General features: G+C 37.7%; 1 protein-coding gene across 3 annotated transcripts in view; it reads right to left on the reverse strand.

Moving 5' to 3' along the window:
- ATF6 (activating transcription factor 6) overlaps window positions 1-27615 on the reverse strand; it is a 200119-nt gene that overhangs the window by 86043 nt on the left and 86461 nt on the right. For all 3 annotated transcript variants that reach the window (XM_081825257.1, XM_081825256.1, XM_081825255.1), the window contains 2 exons: window positions 22900-22967; window positions 18255-18369 (listed from right to left, as the gene is read on the reverse strand). In XM_081825257.1, the coding sequence (XP_081681383.1) occupies window positions 18255-18369; window positions 22900-22967 (183 nt within the window). The remainder of the gene's footprint in view (window positions 1-18254; window positions 18370-22899; window positions 22968-27615) is intronic.

The raw sequence follows: 27615 nt of genomic DNA on the forward strand, positions 1-27615 counted from the left end.
TGGAAGCTTTTTATCTCTCCTTCAATTTTCAATGACAGCCTAGCTGGATAGAGTATTCTTGGCTGCATATTTTTCTCATTTAGTGCTCTGAATATATCCTGCCAGTCCTTTCTGGCCTGCCAGGTCTCTGTGGATAGATCTGTTACATTAATTCTGCATCTCTCTTTTTAAATAAAGGGAAAATACTAGCAGATTAAGCAGAAAGTAGCAGACACTTCTAAGACACTTCTTTAATTTTAGTTCCTGTTTCACTTACTCTTCTGTGTATTTCCTACCACTGTGATCTGTATGGGCACATGTCATGTGTTTATTTCATCTGGTCTCCAGAATCTTGGTTTGGCAATATCTTATGCTACCCATTACACTTTTGCTATAATTATCTACAGTATATGTTATGTTTCCAAAGAGTATAAATAACATTTCATTGGTTAAGTATAAAGACTGGAAATTTGAAGTTGAAGAAGTTCAATCACAGGATACTGTTTTAAGAAGTTCAGCAAAGTGTACAACCTAACAAGTTAAGGATAACACAAAGGAAACTGACAGCCTGGTATAACCTTTTAAACTTGGCTTTGCTTTAGTTCTTCCATCAAAAGCTATTGGATGAAAACACAGCGCTGAGTATCATACAATACTGGATTCCATATACAAAAAAATGAACTTTGATTCATACCTGCACCATTTACAAAAATTAACTCAAAATGGATCACAGACCTACATATAAAACCTAAAACTATAAAACTTTATAAGAAAACATGAGAAAATCTTTGTGACTCTGGGTTATGTAAAGAATTCTTACAACAAAAACTATCCATAAAAGAAAAAGCTGATAAATTGGACTTCATCAAAATTAAGAATTTCTGCTCTTTGAAAAACACCAATAAGAAACTGAAGTCAAGCAACAGACTGAGAGAAAATGTATCCAAATCATGTATCTGATAAGGAACTTGTATCTAGAATATATAAAGAACTTTCAAACCAATTATAAGAAAACAACTCAATTAAAAATGGGCAAAAGATTTGAACAAAGATATTTGGATGGCAAATAAGTACGTGAAAAGATGGTTAAAATTATTAGTCATTAAGGAAATATAAATTAAAACCATGAGGGGCGCCTGGGTGGCTCAGTCATTAAGCATCTGCCTACAGCTCAGGTCATGATCCCAGAGTCCTGGGATCGAGCCCTGCATCAGGCTCCCTGCTCAGCAGGGAGCCTGCTTCTCCCTCTCCCACTCCCCCTCCTAGTGTTCCCTCTCTCGCTGTCTCTGTCAAGTAAATAAGTAAAATCTTTTAAAATAAATAAATAGATAAATAAATTAAAACCATGAGATATGACTACACACCTATTAGAATGGCTAAAATTAAAAAGGCCATATCAAGTGTTGACAAGGATGTGGAGGTAGGTACTTCAACACTCATACTTCTCAGAACATAAAATGGTACACCACTTTGGAAAGTAGTTTGGCAATTTCTTAAAAAGCAAAACATACACAGGTGCCTAGGTGGCTCAGTCATTAAGTGTCTGACTTCAGCTCAGGTCATGATCCCAGAATCCTGGGAAGGAGCCCACATCAGGTTCCCTGCTCAGCGGGAAGCCTGCTTCTCCCTCTCCCACTCCCCCTGCTTGTGTTCCCTCTCTTCGCTGTGTCTCTCTCTGTCAAATAAATAAAATCTTTAAAAAAAAAAAAAAAAAAAGCAAAACATACACCTACCATATAACCCCGTCATTCTACTCCTAGGTATTTACACAAGAGAAATAAGAGCATATATCCCCACAAAGATTTGTACACAAATATTCTTGGTAGCTTTAGTTGTAGTAGTCCAAAGTGGAAGGTGAATGAATAAACAAATTGTGTTGTATCCCTACAATGGAATACTAAGCAAGAGAGGAATGAAATACTGATGAAGTTACAAGGTGGATGAATCTCAATATAATTAAGCTAGAAGGAAAAAACACATCATGTAGGATTCCTTCATATCAAATCTTTTTTTTTTAATGTAAACAAATTTACAGTAACAGATGATCAGTGGTTGCCTAATGAGAGGGGAGAGAGTGAGTGGGGAGAAATTACAAAGTGGCAAGAAGAAACAACTTTTGGGAATGATGGCCATACTGATTATCTTGACTACGGTGATGTTGCCACAGATACGTACATACATCAAAGTTTATAAAATGAGCAGTTAACTACGTATAGTAGCTTATATGTCAATTATACCTCAATAAAACAGTAAAAAAAAAAACCTAATCCACCATGGAAAACAGTGTGGAGGTTCCTCAAAAAATTAAAAATAGAACTACCATATGATCGAGCAATCCAATTTTGGGGTATATATTTTAAGGCAATAAAATCACTATCTCAAAGCGATTTCTGCACCCCCATATTCACTGCAGCATTACTCACAATAGCCAAGACCTGGTAACAACCTAAATGTCTACCGATGGATGAATGGATAAAGAAAATGTGGTATGTACATACAATGGAATATTACTCTGCCACGAAAAAGAGGGGGAAAACAAGGAAGTCCTACCATTTGCAACAACATGGATGGATGGACCTTAAGGGCATTATGCTAAGTGAAATAGGTGGGACAGAGAAAGACAAACACTGTGTGATCTGATTTACAGAGTAGAATGTTACAGAAACAGTATAGAATAGTGGCTGCCAGGGGGTGGGGTCAGTGGGTGAAATGGGAAGATGTCAGTCAAAGGGTATAAGCTTCCAGCTATAAGACGAATAAATACTGAGTATCTAATATACAAGATGGTCACTACAGTTCACAATACTGTATCATATACTTGAAAGTTGCAAAAAGATATTAAATGTTCTCACTATTTAAAAAAAGGCAATTAATGTGAAGCAATGGATATGTTAACCAACCTTATTGAAGTAATATTTTGCAATATATATGTGCATCCAAACATCATACTGTACACCTTAAACTTCATTATATCTCAGTAAAGATTAGGGGGAACCCTAATCTTCACCTTAAAAAAAATAAACAGCATTGTATGACACAATATTTCACTATTAATCTTAATTACAAACTATGTTAAAGAACAAGTCTTTGCTTCATATAGCAGAGAATTAAATTTAAACCAGCCACATGGTTTTATTCTTATATTAATTAGAGTCTTCCAATTAAGTGGTATAGTTCCGATTGCTAACAAGGCTAACTCCTCAGAAGGCAATAAGGCAGAAATCCAAGGTAAACACTAAATGTTCAAGTATTCCTGAATAGCATAAAATTAAAGTTTTATGCACCCAGGCGCACAACTCCAAGATCATGACCTGAGCCAAAACCAAGAGTTGGACACCCAACTGACTGAGCCACCCAGGTGCCCCTCCAACCTGCTCCTCTTTCATCAAATCCCTTACACCTCCTCCTCACTCAGCTGATGACCTCACAGTGCACTTCAGTGGGAAAACAGAAACGCTCAGAGGTGTCTTATCTTTCTGGAACCAAACCTCCTACCTATGAACCTGTCTTGCCTCTACCACAAGAGGAGGAAGATCCCACCTTCTAGCAAAGGGCAATCTTTCTACCTGTGATAGGAATTCCACCTTTTTGTTCCTTGTCAAGGACTTAATCACTTCCCCTATAACACTGCTCTCTTCCTACCTACTGGTTCATTCTTTAAAATTTTACACTGTTATCCTAGGATAAAAAAATAATCCTTTACTCTGTTCCCTTTTTTTTTTTAAGATTTTATTTATTTATTTGACAGAGAGAGACACAGTGAGAGAGGGAACACAAGCAGGGGCAGTGGGAGAGGGAGCAGCAGGTTTCCCGCTGAGCAGGGAGCCCAATGCAGGGCTCAATCCCAGGACCCTGGGATCATGACCTGAGCCATAGGCAGACGCTTAACAACTGAGCCACCCAGGCGCCCCTCTGTTCCCTTTTATAGGCAAATTCTTAAAATTGTTATGCTGTCCTCATTTCCTTACTGCTTAATCCATTGTTAATCTTTCTTTTTTTATTTTTAAAGATTTTATTTATGAGAGAGAGAGAGAGAGCGCAGGTGGAGGAGCAGAGGGAGAGGACAAGCAGACTCTGCGCTGAGTGTGAAGCCTGATGTGGGACTCGATCCCAGGACACTGAGATCATGACCTGAGCTGAAACCAAGAGTCAGACGCTTAACTGACTGAGCAACCCAGATGCCCCCATTTTGATCTAACTTTCGCTTCCATCTCATCACTAAAAGGGCTCTTGTCAAGGACAAGACAATGACTTTTATGTTGACACAGCCAGTGGATATTTACCTTCATCTTAACTGACCTCTCAGCAGAATTCAAGTCAACCACTCCTTCCCTCTTAAAAACATCTTTCCTGGCTTTCCTTCTACTTTGCTGGTTGTTCTACTTCAGTTTTGTTTGTTAGTTTAACCTTCTCTAATGGAATCTCTCATTTGGTCCTGGTCCCCTTCCTCATCTACATTCTCTTCCTAGATGATTCCATCACTGTCATGGACTTAAAAAGCTCTAAACTGTCAATTCCTAAATTCACCTTCTTAGCTCAGACTTCTCTCCCCGGGTCCTCAATTCACAGAGCCAATGTGACATATTCCCTTGAAATATCTCAAAGACATTTCAAACTTAAACGTGTCCAAAAAGAACTTTTAGTATTCATACCAAACATATTATCCTGCTCTATCCCAAAACCCTTCATCTCAGTAAATGGTACCACTATGTACTTAGTTACTCAAGCCAGAAATATGAACATACCGGATACATCTCCAATTCCCACTGAGTCTATCTGCAAAATGTATTTAGAACCTGTTCATCACACCACTGCCATCATACTGCCTGGACCACTGACAAAGTGTTCTAATTGGTCTCTGTGCTTCTATCATGTCTCCCTCCCTCTAATCCACTGTTGAGACAACAACTAAACTCACCCTACAAAATCTATCGTTCATGTCATTCAGTTACTTACATCCCTTCATTGGCCCTCAGAATAAAACCCAAACTCCTTACCACAGCTCACAAGTTCTTGCATGATCTGGCACTCTATTTATTGTCTCTAATGCAACAGAATATTTCAAATACTATGGTGTCAGTTAAGTTACAGTGTCATTCTAAGACTAATCATGTAGAGTTCAAAGAAAAAGGAGCTGATTATTTTAAACAAAGATGTGATGAATTCTTTAAAAATTAAAATTTGTTACAGCCTTTCATACTAGAAATGAGAAGACCACTGAAAGATCTTACATGTTGGGCTATGCACATACAATAGCTGAGAAACATAAAATCCTGGAGAGCTGACCTTGCTCAGTGCCTGCTGACGAATCAGTAAGAGAAATCATGGCATTGCTACCTTCCAATCATACAGTAACTTATCACATTAAAGATTTAGCTGCGAGTATGAAGACAAAGTTAATATTTCCACCACAGAATTGTGCTTTTGTTTTACCAATAAAAGAATCTACACACTTGATGTTTTGTTTATATTCATTTGACAGGAGCTCCCAAGTAATCAGCAACAAAGATCTTTTACGGGAATGGTTGGCAACAAACAAAAGCAGTACTAAAATATTTAGGGTTGAATAACTTTTTTGAATCTCATCATTCATCTCGGAAAAACTATATTGATACGTACATTGATAGGTACACTGATGGTGCGAAAGCAATTCTGTGCCTTACCAACATGATGGGACCCAGCTATATTAGAGTTCCTTATATTATTTATCACCCCTTGTTCAGATACATTCACACCTGCACACAAAGTTTAACTGAAGGATAGCCTTGATAAAACCAATAAAAATTATTAACTTTATTAAATCTTGACCTCTGAGTAGATTTTTTAATATTCTGTGTGACAAAACAGGAAATACACATAAAGCCCTTCTGCTGCATCACAAAGTATAATGGTTGTCTAGAGGAAAATAATTTGTGTAATTGAGTTGTGAGCTGTACCAGCCACTTTTTAATGGAACACCAAGTTTATTTGAAAGAATGTCACACGGACAAACTATAGCTATTTAGATTTGGGTATCTGATAGACATTTACTTGAAAATGAATTAAGGGAAGTGAAGGAAAACAACTGACAATATTTTTGACAATGGTAAAATTTGAACCTTCAAGGAAAAACTAGAATTTTAGAAAACATGCATCTGCTACCATAACCTTAACAGCTTCCTGATACTTAAAGACTTTTCTGGTAAGATCTGTAGTGGTCTTAAAGAATGTGATTTTTTAAATAATGAATAATAAAATGTGTGAACATTTAAAAGATCTGCATAACTCAGTTAGCCAATATTCTCCAAATGACCAATGTGCGATGTTACAAAATCATGCACGGGTAAAAGATCCAAAGTGCAAGATAAATCAATGGATTTTAATGTATCAGAGTATTAACAGTTCATAGATTTGGCTTCTACACTGCAACTAACCTTTAAGAAACTATGTCTTGTTGAATGGTATTGTATCAAAGAATATGCACAATTATCTAAAAGGCTTTAAAAAGATTCCCTCCTTATCCAACCACATTATCTGTGTGAGGCCAGGTTTTCTTTACAGATTTCAACCAAAAAGAAATAATTAATGTGGAAGCAGATATAAGAATCCAGCTGGATTCTATTTAGCCATATACTAAAGAGATCCATAATAACATTAAGACCATGCCACTCTTCTCACTAATGTTTCTTTGTGTTTGGAAACTATAAAGGAGTTATGAAACCAAAAAGTTTGAGAAACATTGACCTACTTCAATCTAAGGATCCCCACTTTCTTATTACTCAGTTGGGTCTTAAGGCCTGATGGCAATAGAGAAGACTGAAAGGTCAGGGTCAAACATACAGAAAATGAGGGGATAAATATCTGACCAAATAAATGTCTGCCTACATAGCTCTGAGTTGGATTTTCTTCATTTCAAAGTCAAGAGAAAATTGTTTTTTGACTATATATCATTCTCTTTAGTTCACACTGCTTTTACCTCCACCAGAATAGATACTGAAAAACTGCTAATTCAAAGCATATTTTATAGGGAGAAGGCAACCAGTCTCTTTAAGAGACTTCAAAGTAAACATCTGACACCCCCTCCAAGGCACTCATTCTTAATAGATTAAGTTATAGAATTCTTATTCAATAACAAATGGAATCAGAAGAGAAATAGCTATAAAACGTAAACTGAATAACAGAGGCCTGTTTATTCTGTAGGATATATTTTAGTTTTATTTTCAAGATTTATTTCTAGGTGTATTGTGATCAAATGTAGATGACTCTAAAATTATTCAAAATACAGGCTATGGAAGATTTAACAATTTAAGTCAAAAAGCTTTTCTTGAATATCTTCCATCTGCAGGAAATAAAATACTAACATCTTCCCATCCTTCTAGGGAAACCATGGTATACATTATAAATGGGGCCCCATAAATATGGAGCTTATTCAGTCTGCAGCACATTAAATTTTGGAGATTAAAATGACACCACAGTCTGTTTAGCATCCTAAGTGAAAAATAATCTTCTCTATCCATGTACTACTGACATCACTGTTTCAACTTTGTAATACAGAGAAGATCTTCCTGAGTGTATACCTTCTCTCATGCAAAATGGTAACTAGCCTTTGCATTTGAATTCATTACTTTTTGAAGACTGGTGTTCAGATTTACCATGAGACATAGATGGCCCTGATAAAAAGAGTCAAGACGCTGGTCTATCACAAATTCTCTATCACATTATGGTGATGATATAAACTATTTTAGAATATGGTGTCAAATGGATGGATTTGGTATCCAGTTTGCTGGTTTGTTCATTCAACGTTTATTGAATATCTGCAATATGCCTGGCACCTCAGTGGATACCAGGGATAGAATGATGACTACTAAGACAGAGACAGTTCTTGCCCTCAGGATGCTTAAGGCCGGGCAAGGAAACGGACATGAAGCAAAGAATCACATAATTATTTAGTTAGACATACTCTACACTCCTAGTGTCAGCTAATCATCCAACCTGTTGGCTTCCAAAGTGTTTCCCATATTAGGAGTTGGAAAACTCTTCCGAAGCCTACTCGTAATAGGCTCTTCATAGATTAGCATCAATGCCTTAAAATAAATATCACACTACTACTGGCCTTAGGATTTTCAGGAAAAACCAACTAAGTGTCAGTGTTCAGATTTGCTGATGGTGTCAAAGTTAAATCTGAGTCCAAAATGAACAAATCACCGCATTTGGGGGAGGGGAGGAAATGACATGAGTGTTTCAGACCTTAATCCTGAGTCAGATAATAAATCATCATCAACTTTTCCTAACCATAATTGCTTCCTTCATAATTAAGATATGTGACATCATCAAAAAGCTTAAACTGAATTTTGTTTAGACATAAAATGATTTAACAGCCTACTTTGCTAGTTTTCTGACTTTATATGAGGCAAAATATCCAAGACCATCCATGTATAAATTAAATTAGAAATAGTTCTATCAACTTTTATTTTTTTAAAACTCTTTGCTATTATTTTTTTTTAAAGATTTTATTTATTTGAGAGAGAGAGCACAAGCAGGAAGAGGAGCAGAAGGGCAGAGAGGAGACTCCCCACTGGGCAGGGAGCCTGATGTGGGGACTCGATCCCAGGACCCGGGGATCATGACCTGAGCCAAAGGCAGATGCTTAACCAACCAAGCCACCCAGGCGCCCCAACTCTTCACCATTATTAAAACACACCTCTTTAAGATTTAGAAGACTTGGGGCGCCTAGGTGGCTCAGTCGTTAAGCGTCTGCCTTCGGCTCAGGTCATGATCCTGGGGTCCTCGGATCGAGTCCCGCATCGGGCTCCTGGCTCAGTGGGGAGTCTGCTCCTGCCTCTCTCTCTCCCCCTAGTCATGCTACCTCTCTCTGTATCTCTGTGTCTCAAATGAATAAATAAAATCTTTAAAAAAAAAAAAAAGTTTTAGAAGAACTGATGTCTCAAGGAATACTTTAAATATGACCTTATTTTTAAAAAATCTGGTTTTAATTCCATACTCTTTTATTTTTTTGTAGTCCCACTGCAAATAAACAAACAAGAATTGTTCTTCAACTTTCTCCATGCTCTGCTTTAAACAGAAAAACATTAATAAAATGAGGAACGGTGACTAGCTTTTCTTTCAAAACAGCTGTCAAGAATAAAATACATGCTCCTTCTTACATTCAGTATATATAAATTAACCACAGTAGTCTGCAGCTGCCTTATATTTTACCTCTACAGCTCTCCTATCCTGAAAGCACAGACACACACACACACACACACACACGTGCGCGCACGCCTTACCTCTCTTTAACTATATCCAAGCTATCCCCCCTTCCCTTCAATGCCAAGTTTACCAAACCCACCACTTAATTTCCTTCACACTGTCTCCTAACTGGCTCTAGTCTGGATTCTGTTCTGAATCTGTTCTACCACAACTGTAATCTCAAATCGCCAATGGCTTCCATGTTTATACAGAACCAATGAGTTTTCCTCATTTCTCATTCTCAGTGAGCTCGGTAATGTCCAGTACTGCTGCTGATCACCTCCTTTTTGAACTCTCCTCCTCAACCTCCATGTTTTAAAAGAAAATAAACAAGTCAATTATTTTCACTTCATCTGTAGTACACTCCTCCAGTTCTCCTTCTCTCTTTCTAATCATTTCCTCTGTTCCCTGCTACAGCTGTTGTTCCTCCTCCACTATTACTTTATGCAGCATGTGGCTGGGTTTCCACAGGGCTTTGTCTTTGATCTTGTTCTCTTTGGAAAATTAACCTGAAGCAACTCAGTATATGTTTTGAACACAGAGATCCATGGAATTAAATTCCAAATTGAATACTTTGAAAGAGAAGGCATTTGGATACAAAAGTTCTAGAAAGGCAATATAGGGAAATGATCATAAACACAGACTCTGGAGCCAGACTTTCTTGGTTAAATTCTGACTCTTTCACTTATGAACTATGTCATATTGGACAGTTAAAAACCTTGCTGTGCCTCAAGTTCCCCACCTGCAACATGAGGATAATAACTGTACTTACCTCATAGGGATATTGTGAGGATTAAAGATTGGCATATTATAAGCACTATAAGAGTGATTATTAAATAAATTACAAGAACACCAGCTATTAAAAAATCAAACTCATTGATTTATAGGCCCACCTTGTAACTTGACTTTTTGTGATAGTTGTTTTCCAAAACCCTTTAACTGTACTAACTTCACTAGACTGAATTATTTTAGTAACTTTAAAAACAAACACAATACCACAGATTTCTAACAGGACAGTGCTCGCTCACACTCTCTCTCTCTCACACACACACACACACACACACACAGAAGAATACCGTAGATTTCTAGAGCTGGAAGGAAAGTGAAAAGCTACTCTATCACTCCACAGATAAGGAAAAAAAAGAAGAGATAAATGATTTGTCCAAAGTCACACAGCAAATAGTGAGTGGCAGAATCAGGGCTGGAATGCAGGTCTCTAAAGTCTGCATCAACAAATTGTTAAAAAACAATTTCCCCCCTCAGGTCATGATCCCAGGGTCCTGGGATCAAGCCCCGCGTCGGGCTCCCTGCTCAGTGGGAAGCCTGCTTCTCCCTCTCCCACACCCCCTGCTTGTGTTCCCTCTCTTCCTGTGTATCTGTCAGATAAATAAATAAAATTTAAAAAAAAATTTTCCCCTCATATATTCATGATGTAAAAAAATATTCTTAGAATGAGGTTGTGCCTTCAGGAAATATTTTTTTCCCTCATCAGAAAATCTGAAATTTGATGAGAAGGCAACTATCAAAACTGTAAGCTATCAATTCCTAAATCCCACCTTTCTTCAGGGTAACTTTAGTCTTTCAGAAATGACTTTATTCTATAGTTAAGACTCCAACCACATCAAAGTAGACTGTGTGTTTTCAAAATTTTCATTGTTATTTGAATTACAAAAGTAATTTTAAACATTGAGAAAAATTTCTTCCTTTGTTTCTGTAAACTCCACCTCTAGTAATTTTTTGAACAGTAGGATATAAAAAATAAGGTTAAAGGGCACACATCAACAGTGGATTGAGCAGCCAACATTTACTTAGGACTTGCTCGGCACAGTAGACTGTGTTGCAGCAGACCTTGTAGAAAGACAAAGCAGAATAAAGAGACTTTATCCCTGCCCAGAAAAAGCATGCAACCTGAAAAGGGAGATTAAAGAGTGCACATGAAAAACACATTATAAAATAAAGACTGCTAAACAGAGCACACAAATAGTGAACAGCTGGAAAATCATCCTGACTCAGATGGATCTGTCCACCATCCTGAGAATTCTGAAGACTTTAAATTTTTTGTGAATTAGAAGTTCTCTGTGTCCAGGGCTATTCTATATGCAAGTCTAGTTACAGAGACTACTGAATAATCATTTTTCAAACGTAAAACAAATTGCTTTAGAGTTTGCATGGAAAAGTCTAAATAATAGAAATGTTTATGTTAGCTAGCAATCTGCTATAGAGCCAAGGAACAAATGACTAAATCCCCTAAAACCACACAACAGTAACTCATATTTAACAAGGAGCTTGAGATCAAAAGTTTCTGATCTCGAGGATCTGGCAAGCCAGATACAGAATCCATAACAAAATGCACTTATACATGCACAAAAACCACTCTTCTCTATGAGACATTCTAGGGTACCAATCATTATAAGGGTGTCTATTTTGGCTAATACACACAAAGATTCCCCCCCCACCCCGCGCCAGATTGTTTTAAAAAGAAACCAAAACTTTCAAAGCCTATTTATATTCTATTCCTTGATTGAAATCTTGCAGACCATCAGGTTCTTCTCTAGTATTTTTTTTTTAAGATTTTATTTATTTATTTGACAGAGAGAGACACAGCGAGAGAGGGAACACAAGCAGAGGGAGTGGGAGAGTTGGAGAAGCAAGTTTCCTGCCGAGCAGGGAGCCCGATGTGGGGCTCGATCCCAGGGCCCTGGGATCATGACCTGAGCCGAAGGCAGACGCTTAATGACTGAGCCACCCAGGCGCCCCAGGTTCTTCTCTAGTATCATGAAAGTGTAACCTAATAAAGTACTTCCATCTATAATCAGGTAATAAACAAAAAATGTGAATTGTTATTCAGTAACTCCAGCAAAACTGCTCAGCAGATTTGGCAAAGAAACAGGACTGGCTTTAGAGGAATAGAGTAATAATTATGCTATTTACATATTCTGCAATATATCTAAAATACAGCACTAGAACATAAAGAAAAGAATCACTGTATTAAATTAGAACACCTCAATTATTGCCCTAGCTCTACTGCTTACACTTCTTTTGTCCTTAGATAAGCCACTTAACCTTTCTTTGCTTCAATTTTTTTCACCTGTAAAACAAGACCAGGAGGGATACCTGGGTGGCTCAGTCAGTTAAGTGTCTGCCTTCAGCTCAGGTCATGATCCTGGGGTCCTGGGACCAAGCCCCGCACTGGGGCTCCCTGCTCAGTGGGGAGTCTGCTTCTCCTTCTCCCTCACCCCTGCGCTCTCTCTCTAATAAATAAATAAGATCTTTAAAAAAAAAAAAACAGTACTAGGAGTACTTAATTATATGTATGGAACTAACAAGACTATGCATGGGAAAGAGATCTGTAAACCGTTAACGGTCGTATACACTGAAGGTGTCAGCATTTGTGTATAAATGAAATGAAAGAGAAAATGGAGAAAGAGAGCATTACCGATTTAATCATTAAGTGGATACTCAGACAATCTGCTCTATTTTTTATAATGTGTTTCAAGCCTGAGTGAGTTTCAAAGTAAGTTAAAAACATTAGAAAAAGGCCTGCTAAGGGGCACCTGGGTGGCTCAGTCGGTTAAGCGGCTGCCTTCGGCTCAGGTCATGATCCCGGCGTCCTGGGATCGAGCCCCGCGTCGGGCTCCCTGCTCAGTGGAGAGCCTGCTTCTCCCTCTCCCTCTGCCTGCCACTCTGCCTACTTGTGCTCTCTCTCTATCTCTGTCAAATAAATAAATAAAATCTTTTAAAAAGGGAAAAAAAAGGCCTGCTAAAAGGTTTTTTTTTAAAGTCTCTTTTCTAAGACTTTTTTTAATGCAAGTATCTTTCCAAACTCATTTATTCACATTTTTTTTTCCATCTAGAGAAAGAATTTGGCTAAAAGACAATGAAAGTGGAGATAAGAAAATGGTCAAACTCCAAGATTGATGTGTATGCTTCAGTTGTGAGGTCCCAAAACAAAAGGAGCTGTATGCTTTTGAAGTAGACTTTATAAAGTGACTACTATCCATTGATTACTAAGGAAATTCCTCTTGCCTCTGACGATTTTGTATATATACACTAAACAGTAATCCCAAGAAATAAATAATATGCATCAAAAAAATCCCATGCCATTCTTCTAAACATATATTAGGTGTTAATCCAGGCATTACATTTAGAAAATATCATAGTTATTCTGTGAAATTCTTTTTTATGGCCCTCCATGGGAATCAATCTTTGGCAAACATTTTGAACCAAAAACATCACAAGTCAACCTTCCTGCAGTAATTAGAGCTTCTTCTATACTTTGTCCAAGGTTTCAAGTTTCTGGCTCTTGATGCTGGAATCTACAGATACCAGACACCATCTCTTCTCCGAAAAAAGAAAGCAATGATGTCTAACAATATTCTCCTCCAAAATGTTTCTGCCAAACATTAAAAAATGAGGATGTAAGCACCTCAAAGTTCTACCTAGTGACTGTTAAACATTTCATAGTCAAACTTTCAGCCAGATGATTTCTTCAGCTCTAAAGCTTAGATTCAGAGACAAGAACAAAGCTGATGCATCTCTGGCTAGTGCAACCATAAGTGGAGAAAGGTCATCTCTAAATTTTCTGTTAAAATTCACACTGCTTATGTTATTCCTTGGATTGGTAAAGTAGATTCACAGTTCTTTAGGCAAAGCAGATGCAAAAATACCCTTTAAATGATTATGAAAAGCAACAAACTTCCATCACTGTGATTTCTCTTAGTGAACCATTACCTAAAATTGTTCTGTTTAATAAACACCGAGTGGCTGGCATTGTGCTGAGTGTCAGGGGTGGTAATAAAAAAGCTATGACACTTCCTGCCTTTAAGAGGGTTAGGATATAGACAAGGAGATAAGCCTTTTAGATCAAACAATTAGGGACCAATATAAGAATTTTTTTTTTTTTAAAAAGCCAGGTTGTAGAGTGTAATAAACAGTTTATGAAGCTCTAAAGGCCCATCACAATCATTTTTTCAGAAGAGTGGCCCCAGGCTGTTCCTTCTGCATAAAGTTGCTGGCTTACAAAGCAAGAGAATACATTTGAAATCAACTCTATTTCCCTGGTCACAAATGAATGGACCATGAATCATGAGCCAGGCTAGCTATGTAAGATTCTACGTAAGAGATGATATATATACACATACATACATACGCACGTGCGCGCGCACACACACACATACACACAATCAGATCCTCTATTTGGGAAGTCTGAATGGGCGATGTGTGAAAAAGACTAACATAGAATCACTGGAGCTGCTGTGGGATCGGGAATGACAACGAGCCACTACTGCAATCTCTATGAGGCCTAGTATACATTCCAGTCTAGGAAGGACAAGCACAGAGGGACTACTTGGCTGCTGAGCCAGTTTCCTATGCTTCTTCAATTCCCATGTATCTTACAATAAGACCCTATTATTTAAGGTTACCCTAAGAATCCATGCCACATATATGATACCGCTAATAAGTTTTTTATAAGAGACCAAGAAGGGGTAAAATATCCAAATATGGTACTATTATCGAAGAATACATAAAATAAAAAGAGCATGGTATTATATCTTGAATGCATAAAGTACTCAGGAAGAGGGGGAGAGAAACATCTCTTGGGCAGGCATATAGCCAGAGCTCAGGTTTTCCTTATGTGTGTTACATTATGTATGTATCTGAAACAGATGAAAAGACAATGTTAAGTGTCTGACTTTGATTTGAGGGACACGTACTGAAAACAGAAAATATAGAAGAAATACATCATGTTCCAAAAACTAGGCTTCCATCTCAATGGAAAAGGACATCTCAAACAAGAATGAAGATATGGTGAACTGACATTCACAGCCACGTGAATCAGAGAGAGCCTGTTCTTAATGGGAAACTGCCCCCAGAAAGATAAAAATTCCTTTGTCTAGTTATTAGAAGAGAGTGGCATCTAGAATAATATTTCAATGTTTAGTGGAATTATAGACAAGGTAAATATCATTTTCCTGCCTTTTTTCTCAATGTTATCTTTCCTCCCCTCTTTAGAAGCACTTTCTTGTCCTACCTTCCAAAAGCCTTCTTGAGTATTTGTTTCTGTCCCATGCTTTTGAATTCATTTTATTATATTCTTTAATTTACCCCCTCCCTCCCTAAACAGACTATCATATGAAAGCACTGAGGGAAAAAAAAAAAAAACATTAAACTTAATTGGATGTTTTCTTATTAATGTATCAGTTATACCACATTCAAAGTTACTTAGAAGTTTGAGAAAACGTTATTTTCCACCACCCAGGCTCCAAATCATAGTAAAACAAGTCAAAGAAAGGAGAAAAAGACAAAATACCTCTAAGAAAATAAGTTATGAACACCTGGAACTAAATAAAGGGAGTAGAGGGAGTTGCTGTGTTGGAGGCAAAAACTTAAAGCAAAGTCAAAAGAACAGGAAAAGGTTTGACCCTCTGACAGGATTACTGGGATCGTAAGCATTCTTTCCTGCTGGCCTGTAACAGGAAGTCAGTAGTTATCCAAGAGTGAGTCTTGGAGAAAATTATTTCAGCAGCTCAACTGTAATGTGATTAAAGAGTGCGGGAACGTGGGGTGTGAGGAGGTAGAAGTCTGGGACAGAGAAAGTTTATTAAATAATGGTATACTAAACAGTCAATGGCTGCTTCTACTTTTTTAGATATTAGAATATTTTATTAAATACATATCCACTTACAAAATAAAGCAATACAGCTTGCTTACTGGCTCTGTTATGTCTGGTTTATACTAAGCCGAACCTTAGGGGCTTTAGAACCTCTGTATTTCTTAAATTCCAATGCAATCATATGGTATCAATTATAGTAATTTCTGTCAATGAAATTAAGAACTAAAGTGGGAGAAAAAGCCTGTATCCTTCTGCACAAGAAATGATGCCCCTCATCTTTTTAACGAAAATGTTAGAAGAAGAATATTTTATATTGAAAAATGGAAGTGAAAACCAAGCATGAGGTCATTACTTCTTTCATTTTCATTTTACCAAGAACAAAAAGAACAATCCAGCATTTAAGAACCAAATTCCTGTCCCATGACACAGTTTACAGTCATCATGATAAAATTAACTTCCTTAGCCCTGCTGTTAAAACAAGAAAAAATGAAACAGGATGTTGTCTCTAACTATTGTTACCTAATGAAGTTCAGGTTCATCCTCACTTTTCCTTGATATAAAACACCAAGATGTGATAAATCAGTAATTAGGAAATAAAAAATCCAAACAGAATGTGCCAGATAGTTCTAACAGTTTTCCACAACATAAGAAAGACTGTTTCTTCTAGAACATCAAAAAGTTGGGGCAGCGGGGAGAAATCAGTAATTTTCCAACAGCACTTTTTACAGTAAACTGAAGAGAAAGAGCTTTTTACAAACACAAGAAATATAATGTATATATTTAAAATAAAAATACCATTCATCTTCCTTTGTATATATAATCCCTTTAAAGCTAGGATTATTGTTCTCTTCCCTAGAAAAACATTACTAACTAGAGCTTCAACCCGTGGCATGACCACTGATACTTCCAGTATGTACTATATATACTGTTTTGGTAAAATAATAGAGAAATTATCTGGAATCTGAGAAAAAGTACTCACCTATTTGAGTGTTAAAAACACTTTTCTCTGGTAGCTTCCATAAACATACACTTCAACCCATTCATTTTTTAACACCCATCATGTCTCTTCACAGTGCTATGAGATCTCATTTCTAAAGTTTGGTTTTTTCTTTCCACTTTTAACATGACTATCGACACAAGGCAAATACTTAGTTCTCAGCAGCCTTGCTGAAACCCTGTTCTCAGCTGCCCCCTTGCTGCTGGAAATGAACTTCAAGGCTGACTCAGTACGGAAATATACCAATTATGTCTGAGAGAATAAGCTGAGCACAAGGAATCTTGTGAAAAGGCAGAAATCATGAGATGGCATTGCAAAAGTATTCCAAATCTCCAAGTGTATTTGGTTAACAGCTAAAAATATATGACATGTTTGATTTCTCTAATCTTCAACTGTCAAAGTTCCCTGATCCTAATATTCTGAGCTACTAGATGTATATATATGTTAGGAAAAGAACTGAGATAACTGAGAATTTCAGATAGTGAGTGCTGACAATAATCAGAGAATGAATTGTTTACAATTAGCATGTGCTTATTTCTAACAGGGCCCCCTCTACATTCTTAAAAAAAAAAAGAAGAAAAGCCTAGGATACAAACCTCCGAGGAATTCTAACTCATTCATGTGTTCCTGGTTTAATACACAGCACTCTAACAGAGATATTCACATGGCAACTCTATGAAAAATATATTTTCATTTTATAGGAAAAGTAGATGGAATGCAAATAGCTCTTCATCTTGTTTCCATTTAATCTAACATTTGTAACGTTCAAGAGTACTCATACAGGGCGCCTGGGTGGCTCAGTTGGTTAAGCGACTGCCTTCGGCTCAGGTCATGATCCTGGAGTCCCTGGATCGAGTCCCGCATCGGGCTCCCTGCTCAGCAGGGAGTCTGCTTTGCCCTCTGACCCTATCCCCTCTCATATGTTCTCTCTCATTCTCTCTCTCTCTCAAATAAATAAATAAAATCTTTAAAAAAAAAAAAATTCATAAAGGAGTAAGGGGAGATTTAAAAAAAAAAAAAAAAAGAGTACTCATACAAACATTTCCTTTTGCATAAACTAACACATGCTTCACCAACTGGAGTAAATGTCTGATGAAGGAGAGAGAAAAGAAGAATAGGAAGTCTTAGGAACATAAATCCAAACATTTCACATTAACATATTAATCAGTCCATGATTCACCTTAATCCCACATCTGGGAAGTCTATTTCTCAATAACCAGACGGGACTAACACCACAAAGCCTAAAAAGAAATTCTATGTTCGTCTTCACAATGCTCAACAGCTCAGAAACAAGCATGTATTCCAGGTTCCACTCACATAACGTATCTACATGGCCTCCTACCTCACATCTCTTTCCCTCCCACAGTAGTCAGCCCAGTGCCCTGTACACAGCAGGTACTCAAAAATACTTTCTTTATTCTTTCAAAGTGAACTTACCCTTCGAAATGACACAACATAGAACGTGTCTCCCCTTCTACGGATGGCCTCAAAGAAGTCTTGATAACTTCTGGGTGATGCGTAATACACTTGCAGCTCACTCCCCGAGTTCCTGCTGAAGGAAGAAAAGGGCAAAGTGTTCTTAAACTAGCAAATTTCATATCCTCTCAAAAATACTCCCCATTCTAAGGCTATGTCTGAATTATAAGAATTTCTCTCCCACAAAATATTAGTAGCATTTGGCAATAATTTTTATAATAACAACATTTTGAAAAGCTCAAGGTCAGGATAATTGTAAGATCCAATTCACTAAATAGCTAAAACTCTCTTTTCTGAATGGAAAGCTCTAAAATGTACCACTCAAGTGCACTGCAAAGCATGTAAAAATAATAAAAGTATCAGAAAACAGATTGCTGCATTGGTTGGCATGATTTTAAATTTTCTGGTGACAGAAATTAAGTCTGAGGGAAACTTCTTTTTTACTACTCCATCAAATCTGTGAGGCATGCTTGCCTATAATGCTGTGTGAAAGGTGGGAAGAATTTAGGATTTGAAAATAAACAGACCTGGCTTTCAATTTCTCCTCCACTCCTCAAGTGGGTATTCTTGGGGAACTCAACCTCTGAGCAACCTCAACTGCCTCATCCATAAAATGAGGATAACCATATAAACCTGCAGGATTGTTACTGGGGTCAGAGATGTTATATATGTGAAGTACCAAGCATGGGTCTCCTATTTCCTAGGAGTCACTCAACAAATGTTGGTCATAGATATTAAAAGTACCATGTCAGGGCGCCTGGGTGGCTCAGCTGGTTAAGCATCTGCCTTCGGCTCAGGTCATGATCCCAGAGTCCTGGAATCGAGTCCCACGTTGGGCTCCCTGCTCAGCAGGGAGTCTGCTTCTCCCTCTCCCTTTACCCCTTCCCCCTGTTTGTGCTCTCTCGCTCTCTCAAATAAATAAATCTTAAATTTAAAAAAATACATAAAAAAGTACCATGTCAGTGCCTTCATAAAATTTTAACTAAAATTATAGTACCTCAACCACATCGTATCCCTAAAAGATATACTCAAATGATATTAATATCGTTTTTAATATTTTCAGTCTTTTACTATTTAGCACAATAAGCTAATACCTAAAAGTTAAAGGAGAGTTAAAGAAATAATGTTTCATTTTTCTCCAAAAAGACAACCTATGTTTTCTTTCTTATATGTTCTTCTATGTTTTCAATCAAACTTTAAGAGGAAAAAAAGACTGATCTAAAAGGAAAATTATAAATGAGTCATAAGAATTTTCTTTGAAATAATTCCACTTGCTCACTGTGAGGCCGTTTCTAACCATATTATTTTGAATATACAATCAATTCTTTTTTTTTTTTTAAGTAGGCTCCATGCCCAGGGTGGAGGCCAACGTGGGGCTTGAACTCATGACCCTGAGATCAAGGCCTGAGCTGAGGTCAAGAGTTGGATATTTAACCGACTGAGCCACAGGCACCCCTGAATACATAATCAATTCTTATTATTCATGGTAGTTATGTTCTATAAAGTCAGTGTGAACACTGAATTAGTAAATACTGAAACATTCTAAGGGAAATATAGGGTTAGGTTCCTACAAGCCCCTAGTTACATTTTTGTCAACTGATCAATATATAACTTTGTTTTATGTTTCTGTTTAAAGATACCTCCTCTGACATATACAGTTTATTCATTACCATTGAACCCAAAGTCAACTGCACTATAACTTAATGCCTGAATGAAGCTTATCTAATATGTAGATTTTCCCCATATAGCACAACACAGTCTTCTTGAACAATAGGTAGTCCTTTAGTACTATGCTACAGGGCCATTTTAAACAGTGAAATCACCAACAAAAAGCAGAAAAATGTGAAAAATATGGCACTTAATAGACCTCAAAAAGAAACTTGTTTACAGTATGAGAGCTGAAACAGGAAGGCACCAGAGTGTTGCCTTCTTAATTAAGCCTCACCCGGGACCATCTATGCACATTCATGAATGACTATGAAAACATCTTGAGTATTGATTTTGGGGCAGAGGTACATTTTAGTGAGAAGGCAGATTCACAGTTATAGAATACATGAGTAATTCATTTTAAACATTTTTTTATTTTTAGATTTTTTTTTTTTTTTTTTTAGACAGCGAGCGAGAGAGAAACAGCATGAGAGGGGAGAGGGTCAGAGGGAGAAGCAGGCTCCCCGCTGAGCCGGGAGCCCGATGTGGGACTTGATCCCAGGACCCTGGGATCATGACCTGAGCCGATGGCAGACGCTTAACCATCTGAGCCACCCAGGCGCCCCATTTTAAACATTTTTTTAAAGACTTTTTGAAAACAATTTTAGGTTCACAGCAAACTTGAGAGGAAGATGCAGATTAAAAACATTTTTTTTTTTTTAAAGATTTTATTTATTTGACAGAGAGAGATACAGCGAGAGAGGGAACACAAGCAGCGGGAGTGGGAGAGGGAGAAGCAGGCTTCCCGCGGAGCAGGGAGCCCGATGCGGGGCTCGATCCCAGGACCCTGGGATCATGACCTGAGCTGAAGGCAGACGCTTAACGACTGAGCCACCCAGGCGCCCCAGATTAAAAACATTTTTAACTAGTAAAGAAATAATATGCCATCATAATGATGCATCAAAAAATGAATATTTGGGTGCCTGGGTGGCTTTGTTGGTTAAGTGTCTGGCTCTTGATCTCAGCTCAGGTCTTGATCTCAGGGTCGTGAGTTCAAGCCCCACACTGGGCTCCACGCTGGACGTGGAGCTTACTTTAGAAAGTGGGAGGCAGGGCACCTGGGTGGCTCAGTCGGTTAAGCGTACCACTCTTGATTTCAGCTCAAGTCATGATCTCAGGGTTGTGAGATCAAGCCCCACGTTGGGCTCCATGCTGAGCATGGAGCGTGCTTGAAATTCTCTTTCTCCCTCTCCCCATCCCCCCCAATCACACACACTCTCTCTCAAAAAAAAAAATTCCATTTAAAAAAGGAAAATATTGGGTGCCTGGGTGGCTCAGATGGTTAAGCATCTGCCTTCGGCTCAGGTCATGATCCCAGGGTCCTGGGATCGAGTCCCACGTCAGGCTCCCTGCTCTGCAGAGAGCCTGTTTCTCCCTCTCCCTCTGCTGCTCCCCCTGCTTGTGCTGTCTCACTCTGTCTGTCAAGTAAGTAAATAAAATCTTTAAAAAAATAAAAAAGGAAAATATTTTAAATATGCATATAATAAATGAAAGAAATATTCTGATCACTAGAGAATTATTAGTTACTATATATATTTGAATTATCTATTTCTACAAGATAATATAGTATTTCATGATTTTAAACATTCATGATTGCTGACATGCTGCTCACTGCCATTTAATAGTAATTCTCAGTAATAGGATAACGAACAGCTTTCAACTTATACTAGGTCTGTATTCTCGGGGCCTGGTACACTGTCTGACACACAGCTGGTGCTCAGTAAATGTGAAATTATTATTAAATAAATTGTGAACTCTAAGTCTATGGTAGAGGTACAGACAGAATCTGAGACTCTTTACTTCCACTTTATTTTTTTTTAAGATTTTATTTATTTATTTGAGAGAAAGAAAGCGAGAGACAGAGCACGAGTATAGGGGGAGGGGCAGAGGGAGAGGGAGAAGCAGACTCCCCTCTGAGCAGGGAGCCTGATGCGGGGCTCAGTCCCAGGAGCCTGGGATCATGACCTGAGCCGAAGGCAGACGCTTAATGGACTGAGCCACCCAGGGGCCCCTCTTTACTTCCACTTCAGTGATACGGTCATGAGTGTATCACATCATCATCATTACCGGCTTTTGAACATGCCAAGTACCGTGTAAAGTGCTTTAAATGAAGTATGCAATTTAATCATCAACGCTGTGTGGCCAAAGTTTTGTAGATGAGGAAACTTTAAGTGACCTGCTTGAATCCACAGAGCAAGTAAGTGGCAGAAATGATCTGTACTCTGCCAACTCAAAAGCTAGCATCTTAAACCATGACACTACATCGCCTCCCATGATACTGTTCCTTTTAGTTAGATATGTCTGGTCCATACATTTCAACCTTAGGCACAGCACTCCTTCTGGAATCCTTCAAAATCTTAAGTAGCATCAGTGTGGCGAAAAATGCATTTTAAGTCAAATAGATCTGAATGGTGATTCTGCCACTTACTGGTTCTATGACTCTGGCTTAGAAAAAATAAGTGACTTGCCCAGTTTTTCTCTATATAAAATAGGGACTGTGATACCTACACTTTAAGTTATTATAGAGATTTAAAGAATAAAATGCATGTAAAGCACTCAGCAGGACACCTGGCACAGAGCAGACATTCAAATAACATTCTCTTCCCCTTGGCTCATGAAATAGATGCAAATCGAGGACGAGAGTTATGTATATTTAAATTGTACAGCAAAATTATGACTGAACAGCATCCTAACTAAATCTGTATTTAAGGAATTTGAGAGTTAACCTTTTGAAATTATCTGGATTTACTCTGACTGCTCAGAAGCAGTATGTTATGTGAACTAACAGTAAAGTCACCGATGAGAACAAGTTTAAGGTAAAAGGGAAATATGCTTTTCAACTTTACTAAAATACTAGGTATTTAAAATTCTGTGGCCAAGAACTTCCATACTTTCTTACCTGATACTAGTGGTTTCTGTGTATTGGACAGCCATGAGCTGAGAATTGGAACCTTGTTCCAGAGCACCCTGGAAGAAAAAAAAATTTAATGCCATATAATAAAATTATATGAAGATCTTTCTATAGTGACTCACTCTACATTTACATTTACTAAACTCTCATTAAAATATTCATATACTTTTTTTTTCATGAATATTCTGACATTTTAGGTTCACATAACTAAACACCAACATAGAGATTAGAACTCTTCTAGTTACACTCCGGGCTGAGAGATGTGTCTCAAGATTAAAACATCAAGGCATTTCTCATAAAGTTTAAAAATACAGCCCAAAAGCTTAGTCCAATTACCACAAGTTTTATGACCAAGTCATACAAATATTATTGAACATGTAACAACTTGTATTTGTCTAAAATAATTATTTTCCCAATGAAAAGTTCCTAAAGTGTGAAAGGTCCATAATGAAATTAGATCCTATTGTTTACTGAATTAAACACAAAGATCTTCATGCCAAAATATACCTATGGATTAAGCCGTCATTAAAGAGATCTCACCAATGGGGGTGCCTGGGTGGCTCAGTCGGTTGAGTGTCTGACTCCTGATTTTGGCTCAGGTCATGATCTCAGGGTTGGGAGATGGAGCCCAGTGTTGGGGCTCCCCACTTGGCAGGGAGTCTGCCTGAGATTCTCTCCCTCTGCCCCTCCCCCTGCTTGTGTGCACACTCTCTCTCTCTCAAATCAATCAATCAAATGTTACTTCCTGTAAACAGCATATAGTTGGGTCTTCCCTTTTAAAAAATCTAGTTTGAGGAACGCCTGGGTGGCTCAGTCAGTTAAGCGACTGCCTTCGGCTCAGGTCCTGATCTCAGGGTCCTGGGATCGAGTCCCGCATTGGGCTCCCTGCTCAGCGGGGAGTCTGCTTCTCCCTCTCCCTCCGCTGCTCCCCCTGCTTGTGCTCTCTGTGTCAAATGAATAAATAAATAAAATCTTTAAAAAAAAAATCTAGTTTGACAATCTCTCCCTTTTAACGGATGTATTTAGCCCATTAAATGTAATTACTAGTACAGCTGGGTTTAAATCCACTATCTTGGTATATATTTTCTATTTATCCTATTTCTTCTTTATTCTTTTCCTGCTTTCTTTTGGTTAAAATACTTATTTTTCAGTATTCCACTTTTATTTCCTGTATTGCTTTTTTAGCTTTACTTCTCTGTGCTAGTTTTTAGTGTTTGTTATAGAGATTATCTGTAAGTTACCACAGCCTACCTTTAAATATTATTTGAACAATATAACTTTATAATTCCATTTACCTCTTGTGTTATGTCTTATATTTTACTTCTACATAAAGCTATAAACCCATAACAAACTGTTACACGTTTTGATTAAAAAAATAATCTTTTAAGGGCGCCTGGGTGGCTCAGTTGGTTAAGCAACTGCCTTCAGCTCAGGTCATGATCCTGGAGTCCCGGGATCGAGTCCCACATCAGGCTCCCTGCTCAGCAGGGAGTCTGCTTCTCCCTCTGACCCTCCTCCGTCTCATGCTCTCTGTCTCTCATTCTCTCTCTTGCAAATAAATAAAATCTTAAAAAAAAAAAAATCTTTTAAAGACATTTATATACACATACACATATAAAATAAAGATACTTTTTATAAAAAGACCATTTATTTTTACCAGATATTTGCCCATTCTGGTGCTCTTCCTTCCTGCTAATCTGGAGTTGTATCTGCTATCATTTCCCTTACTCTAAAAAATTTTTAGCATTTCTTAGAGAGTAGATCTTCCAGAGGAAAATTATCTCAGTTTTTATCTGTCTGAAAATGTCTTGATTTTGCCTTCATTTTGAAAGGTATTTTCAGGAATGTTCCCCTTTACCTTTTCTAGACTCGCAATCTAGAAAGAGGGTAGAATTATGAAATGGGATGAACAAAATCAAGGACATAATGCTAAGAGATCACAGAAATTTCAAAGAAATGGCAATTCATCAAATTTACTGCATATCTTTAACTAGACTATTGGATCCTCTTAAGCATCTGAAAGGAGTGGCTGTGAGGAAAAAGAGGGTTGAAATGAGGAAAGAAGACTAAGCAGAGCAGTTACAATGCTCTATGCTAAGAAAGAGAATCCACGAATTCTTTATATGTTTTGGTATTGACAACAGCATAAGCAGAATGATCCTTCTCCTTCTGACCAAGAACTTCTTTTACCCTTTGCAAATACAGATTCATCCTTCTCATTCCTTTTTCTGTAATAGCTAAGAGCCCCACATTTCTGACCATTACCTAAGTTCATTACAGAAAAATATGCACCCAAGATGGCAGAGAAAAAGATAATACTTCAGTTTAAACTACAGATCACCTCATGTCCAAAGGCTGTGACATTAAAACAAGATTATCTTCTTTGCATTAAAATTCCTTAAAGATTAAAGAACACCAAACACCCCTTACATAGTAAATAAACTATTCATTTACCTAATGGAAAGGAAAAAAATAACATGAAAAAGTTTATCAAAAGATAAGGCAAAAAACTCATTTAGGCCAAGAATTTTCATCTAATTCTTCATAAAGTCCATTATACCTCCTCTGTGGAATTATTTACTGGCAATTACCTGCCCCCTTCTTGCTCTTCCCCCTGTATGGCAAGGGACGGAAACCTGAAAACTATATTACCCAAAGTTTTTGGCCATCAGGGTTGATATAATTTAGGTACTGCCAATAAGATATGATTGCACCAGGTTCGGAAAGGCAAAGAGAGACAGAGCCCATTTTTCCTCCACCCAGTGGCAGCGATGTGTAGTCTTTGGTAGACGGGAGTTTTTGTGGTACTAGACACTGCATTCCGATGCCAGTAAGCAGCTGTGTTTGGGCTTCTGAGGTAACTGTGACACTGGTAATAACTGCCTGTAGCCTCCAGGGGTACTAACAACCAACGGAACTGTCATAATACACGAACAAAACGTATCAGAGAGGCCCACACTGGATACTCATAGAATCTCAAAGCTTGAGCTCATCTAGACTAACCCTCATTATTTTATTGATGAAAACAGCCCCATAACGGTTAGAAGTCCATGTTTCTCAATATCCTTTTAGTGTACTTGTGAATATATCACATACTGCTTCCAATTAGTTTCCAAATAATCAAATATCTAAGGTGTTTCCATTAGCATATAAACATGCAAACCTGGTGAAATATATCCCATCTAAAAATAAAACCTCCTCTTTAATTCTTACAGCCACTCCATTTCCCTGCTCCTATTAATGGGGATCATCCTAAAATAATTTTCTCTACTTCTTCATTTATTAGTACTTTCTGAAATCCACATCAGTCAAGCTCTGTCATTGCCATTCCAATGAAATATTCATCAAGGTCACTAACAAGTTCTAATAATCAAATCCAATGGTAAATTTCTCAGTCCTCATCTTAACCATTATCTTTTAGCTTTAGTTAACAGTTAATCACATCCCCTTCTTATACAACTTTCTTTGGGTTTTGGGACACTATTATCCTACATTTTTTCCTATCCTATGGGCCAACCACTCCTCTTCCCTCTCAAGTGCTTATTCTTCCTTCTCTTTCGTCCTCTAATGTTAGAGTTGGCCCAGGGCTCAGTTCCATACCTCTTTCCTTTTTACTTTCTCTTGAGCTGATATCATCCCAGACTAAACTTCCAGTCTTGACCTCTCCCCTAAACACCAAAGCTGGATGACTGTCCACTTGACTCTCTCCCTGACTGTTGCAGTCATACTGAACTTAAGAGATATTTAAATCTTTTTTTTTTCTATTTAAATCTCCTGATTCGTGCCTCCAACTTTTCCTTCCCTAGTCTCAGTCTCAGTAAATAGCATCACCATTCCTCCAGTAGCTAAGGCACAGAAATTATCATTGATACCTTCTAATTTTATCAGTAATTTCCAACAGCTCTACTTTCAAGATATATTTGGCATTTGAATACTTCCCCCACCTTCACATCTACCATACTAGTAAGGGCGGCAATGATCTCTCACCTAGCCTACCAAAAGGGCTTCTTAACTGGTTTCCCTACTTCCACTCATGTTCCCTCCAAAGTCTACTCTGTGCAGCAGCAGTTGGAGACATCCTTTAAAAATTCAATGTTAATAGCAGCAATGTCCACAACAGCCAAACTATGGAAAGAGTCCAGATGTCCATCAACAGATGAATGGATAAAGAAGATGTGGTATGTTCACAGATATATTCAGAACATTCCATCCCAAAGAACAGAATGCACATTCTTCTCTAGTGCCCATGGAACATTCTCCAGAATAGATCTATCCTAGGTCAAAATCAGGTCTCAACCGGTACCAAAAGATTGGGATCATTCCCTGCATATTTTCAGACCACAGTGCTTTGAAACTAGAACTCAATCACAAGAGGAAAGTCAGAAAGACCTCAAATACATGGAGGCTAAAGAGCATCCTACTAAAGAATGAATGGGTCAACCAGGAAATTAAAGAAGAATTTAAAAAATTCATGGAAACAAATGAAAATGAAAACACAACTGTTCAAAATCTTTGGGATGCTGCAAAGGCGGTCCTAAGAGGAAAGTATATAGCAATACAAGCCTTTCTCAAGAAACAAGAAAGGTCTCAAATATACAACCTAACCCTATACCTAAAGGAGCTGGAGAAAGAACAGCAAATAAAGCCTAAACCCAGCAGGAGAAAAGAAATAATAAAGATCACAGCAGAAATCAATGAAATAGA

Source organism: Leptonychotes weddellii, chromosome 6 (assembly GCF_054177405.1).
Source record: "Leptonychotes weddellii isolate Sample4059 chromosome 6, ASM5417740v2, whole genome shotgun sequence".
Classification (NCBI taxonomy): Eukaryota; Metazoa; Chordata; class Mammalia; order Carnivora; family Phocidae; genus Leptonychotes; species Leptonychotes weddellii.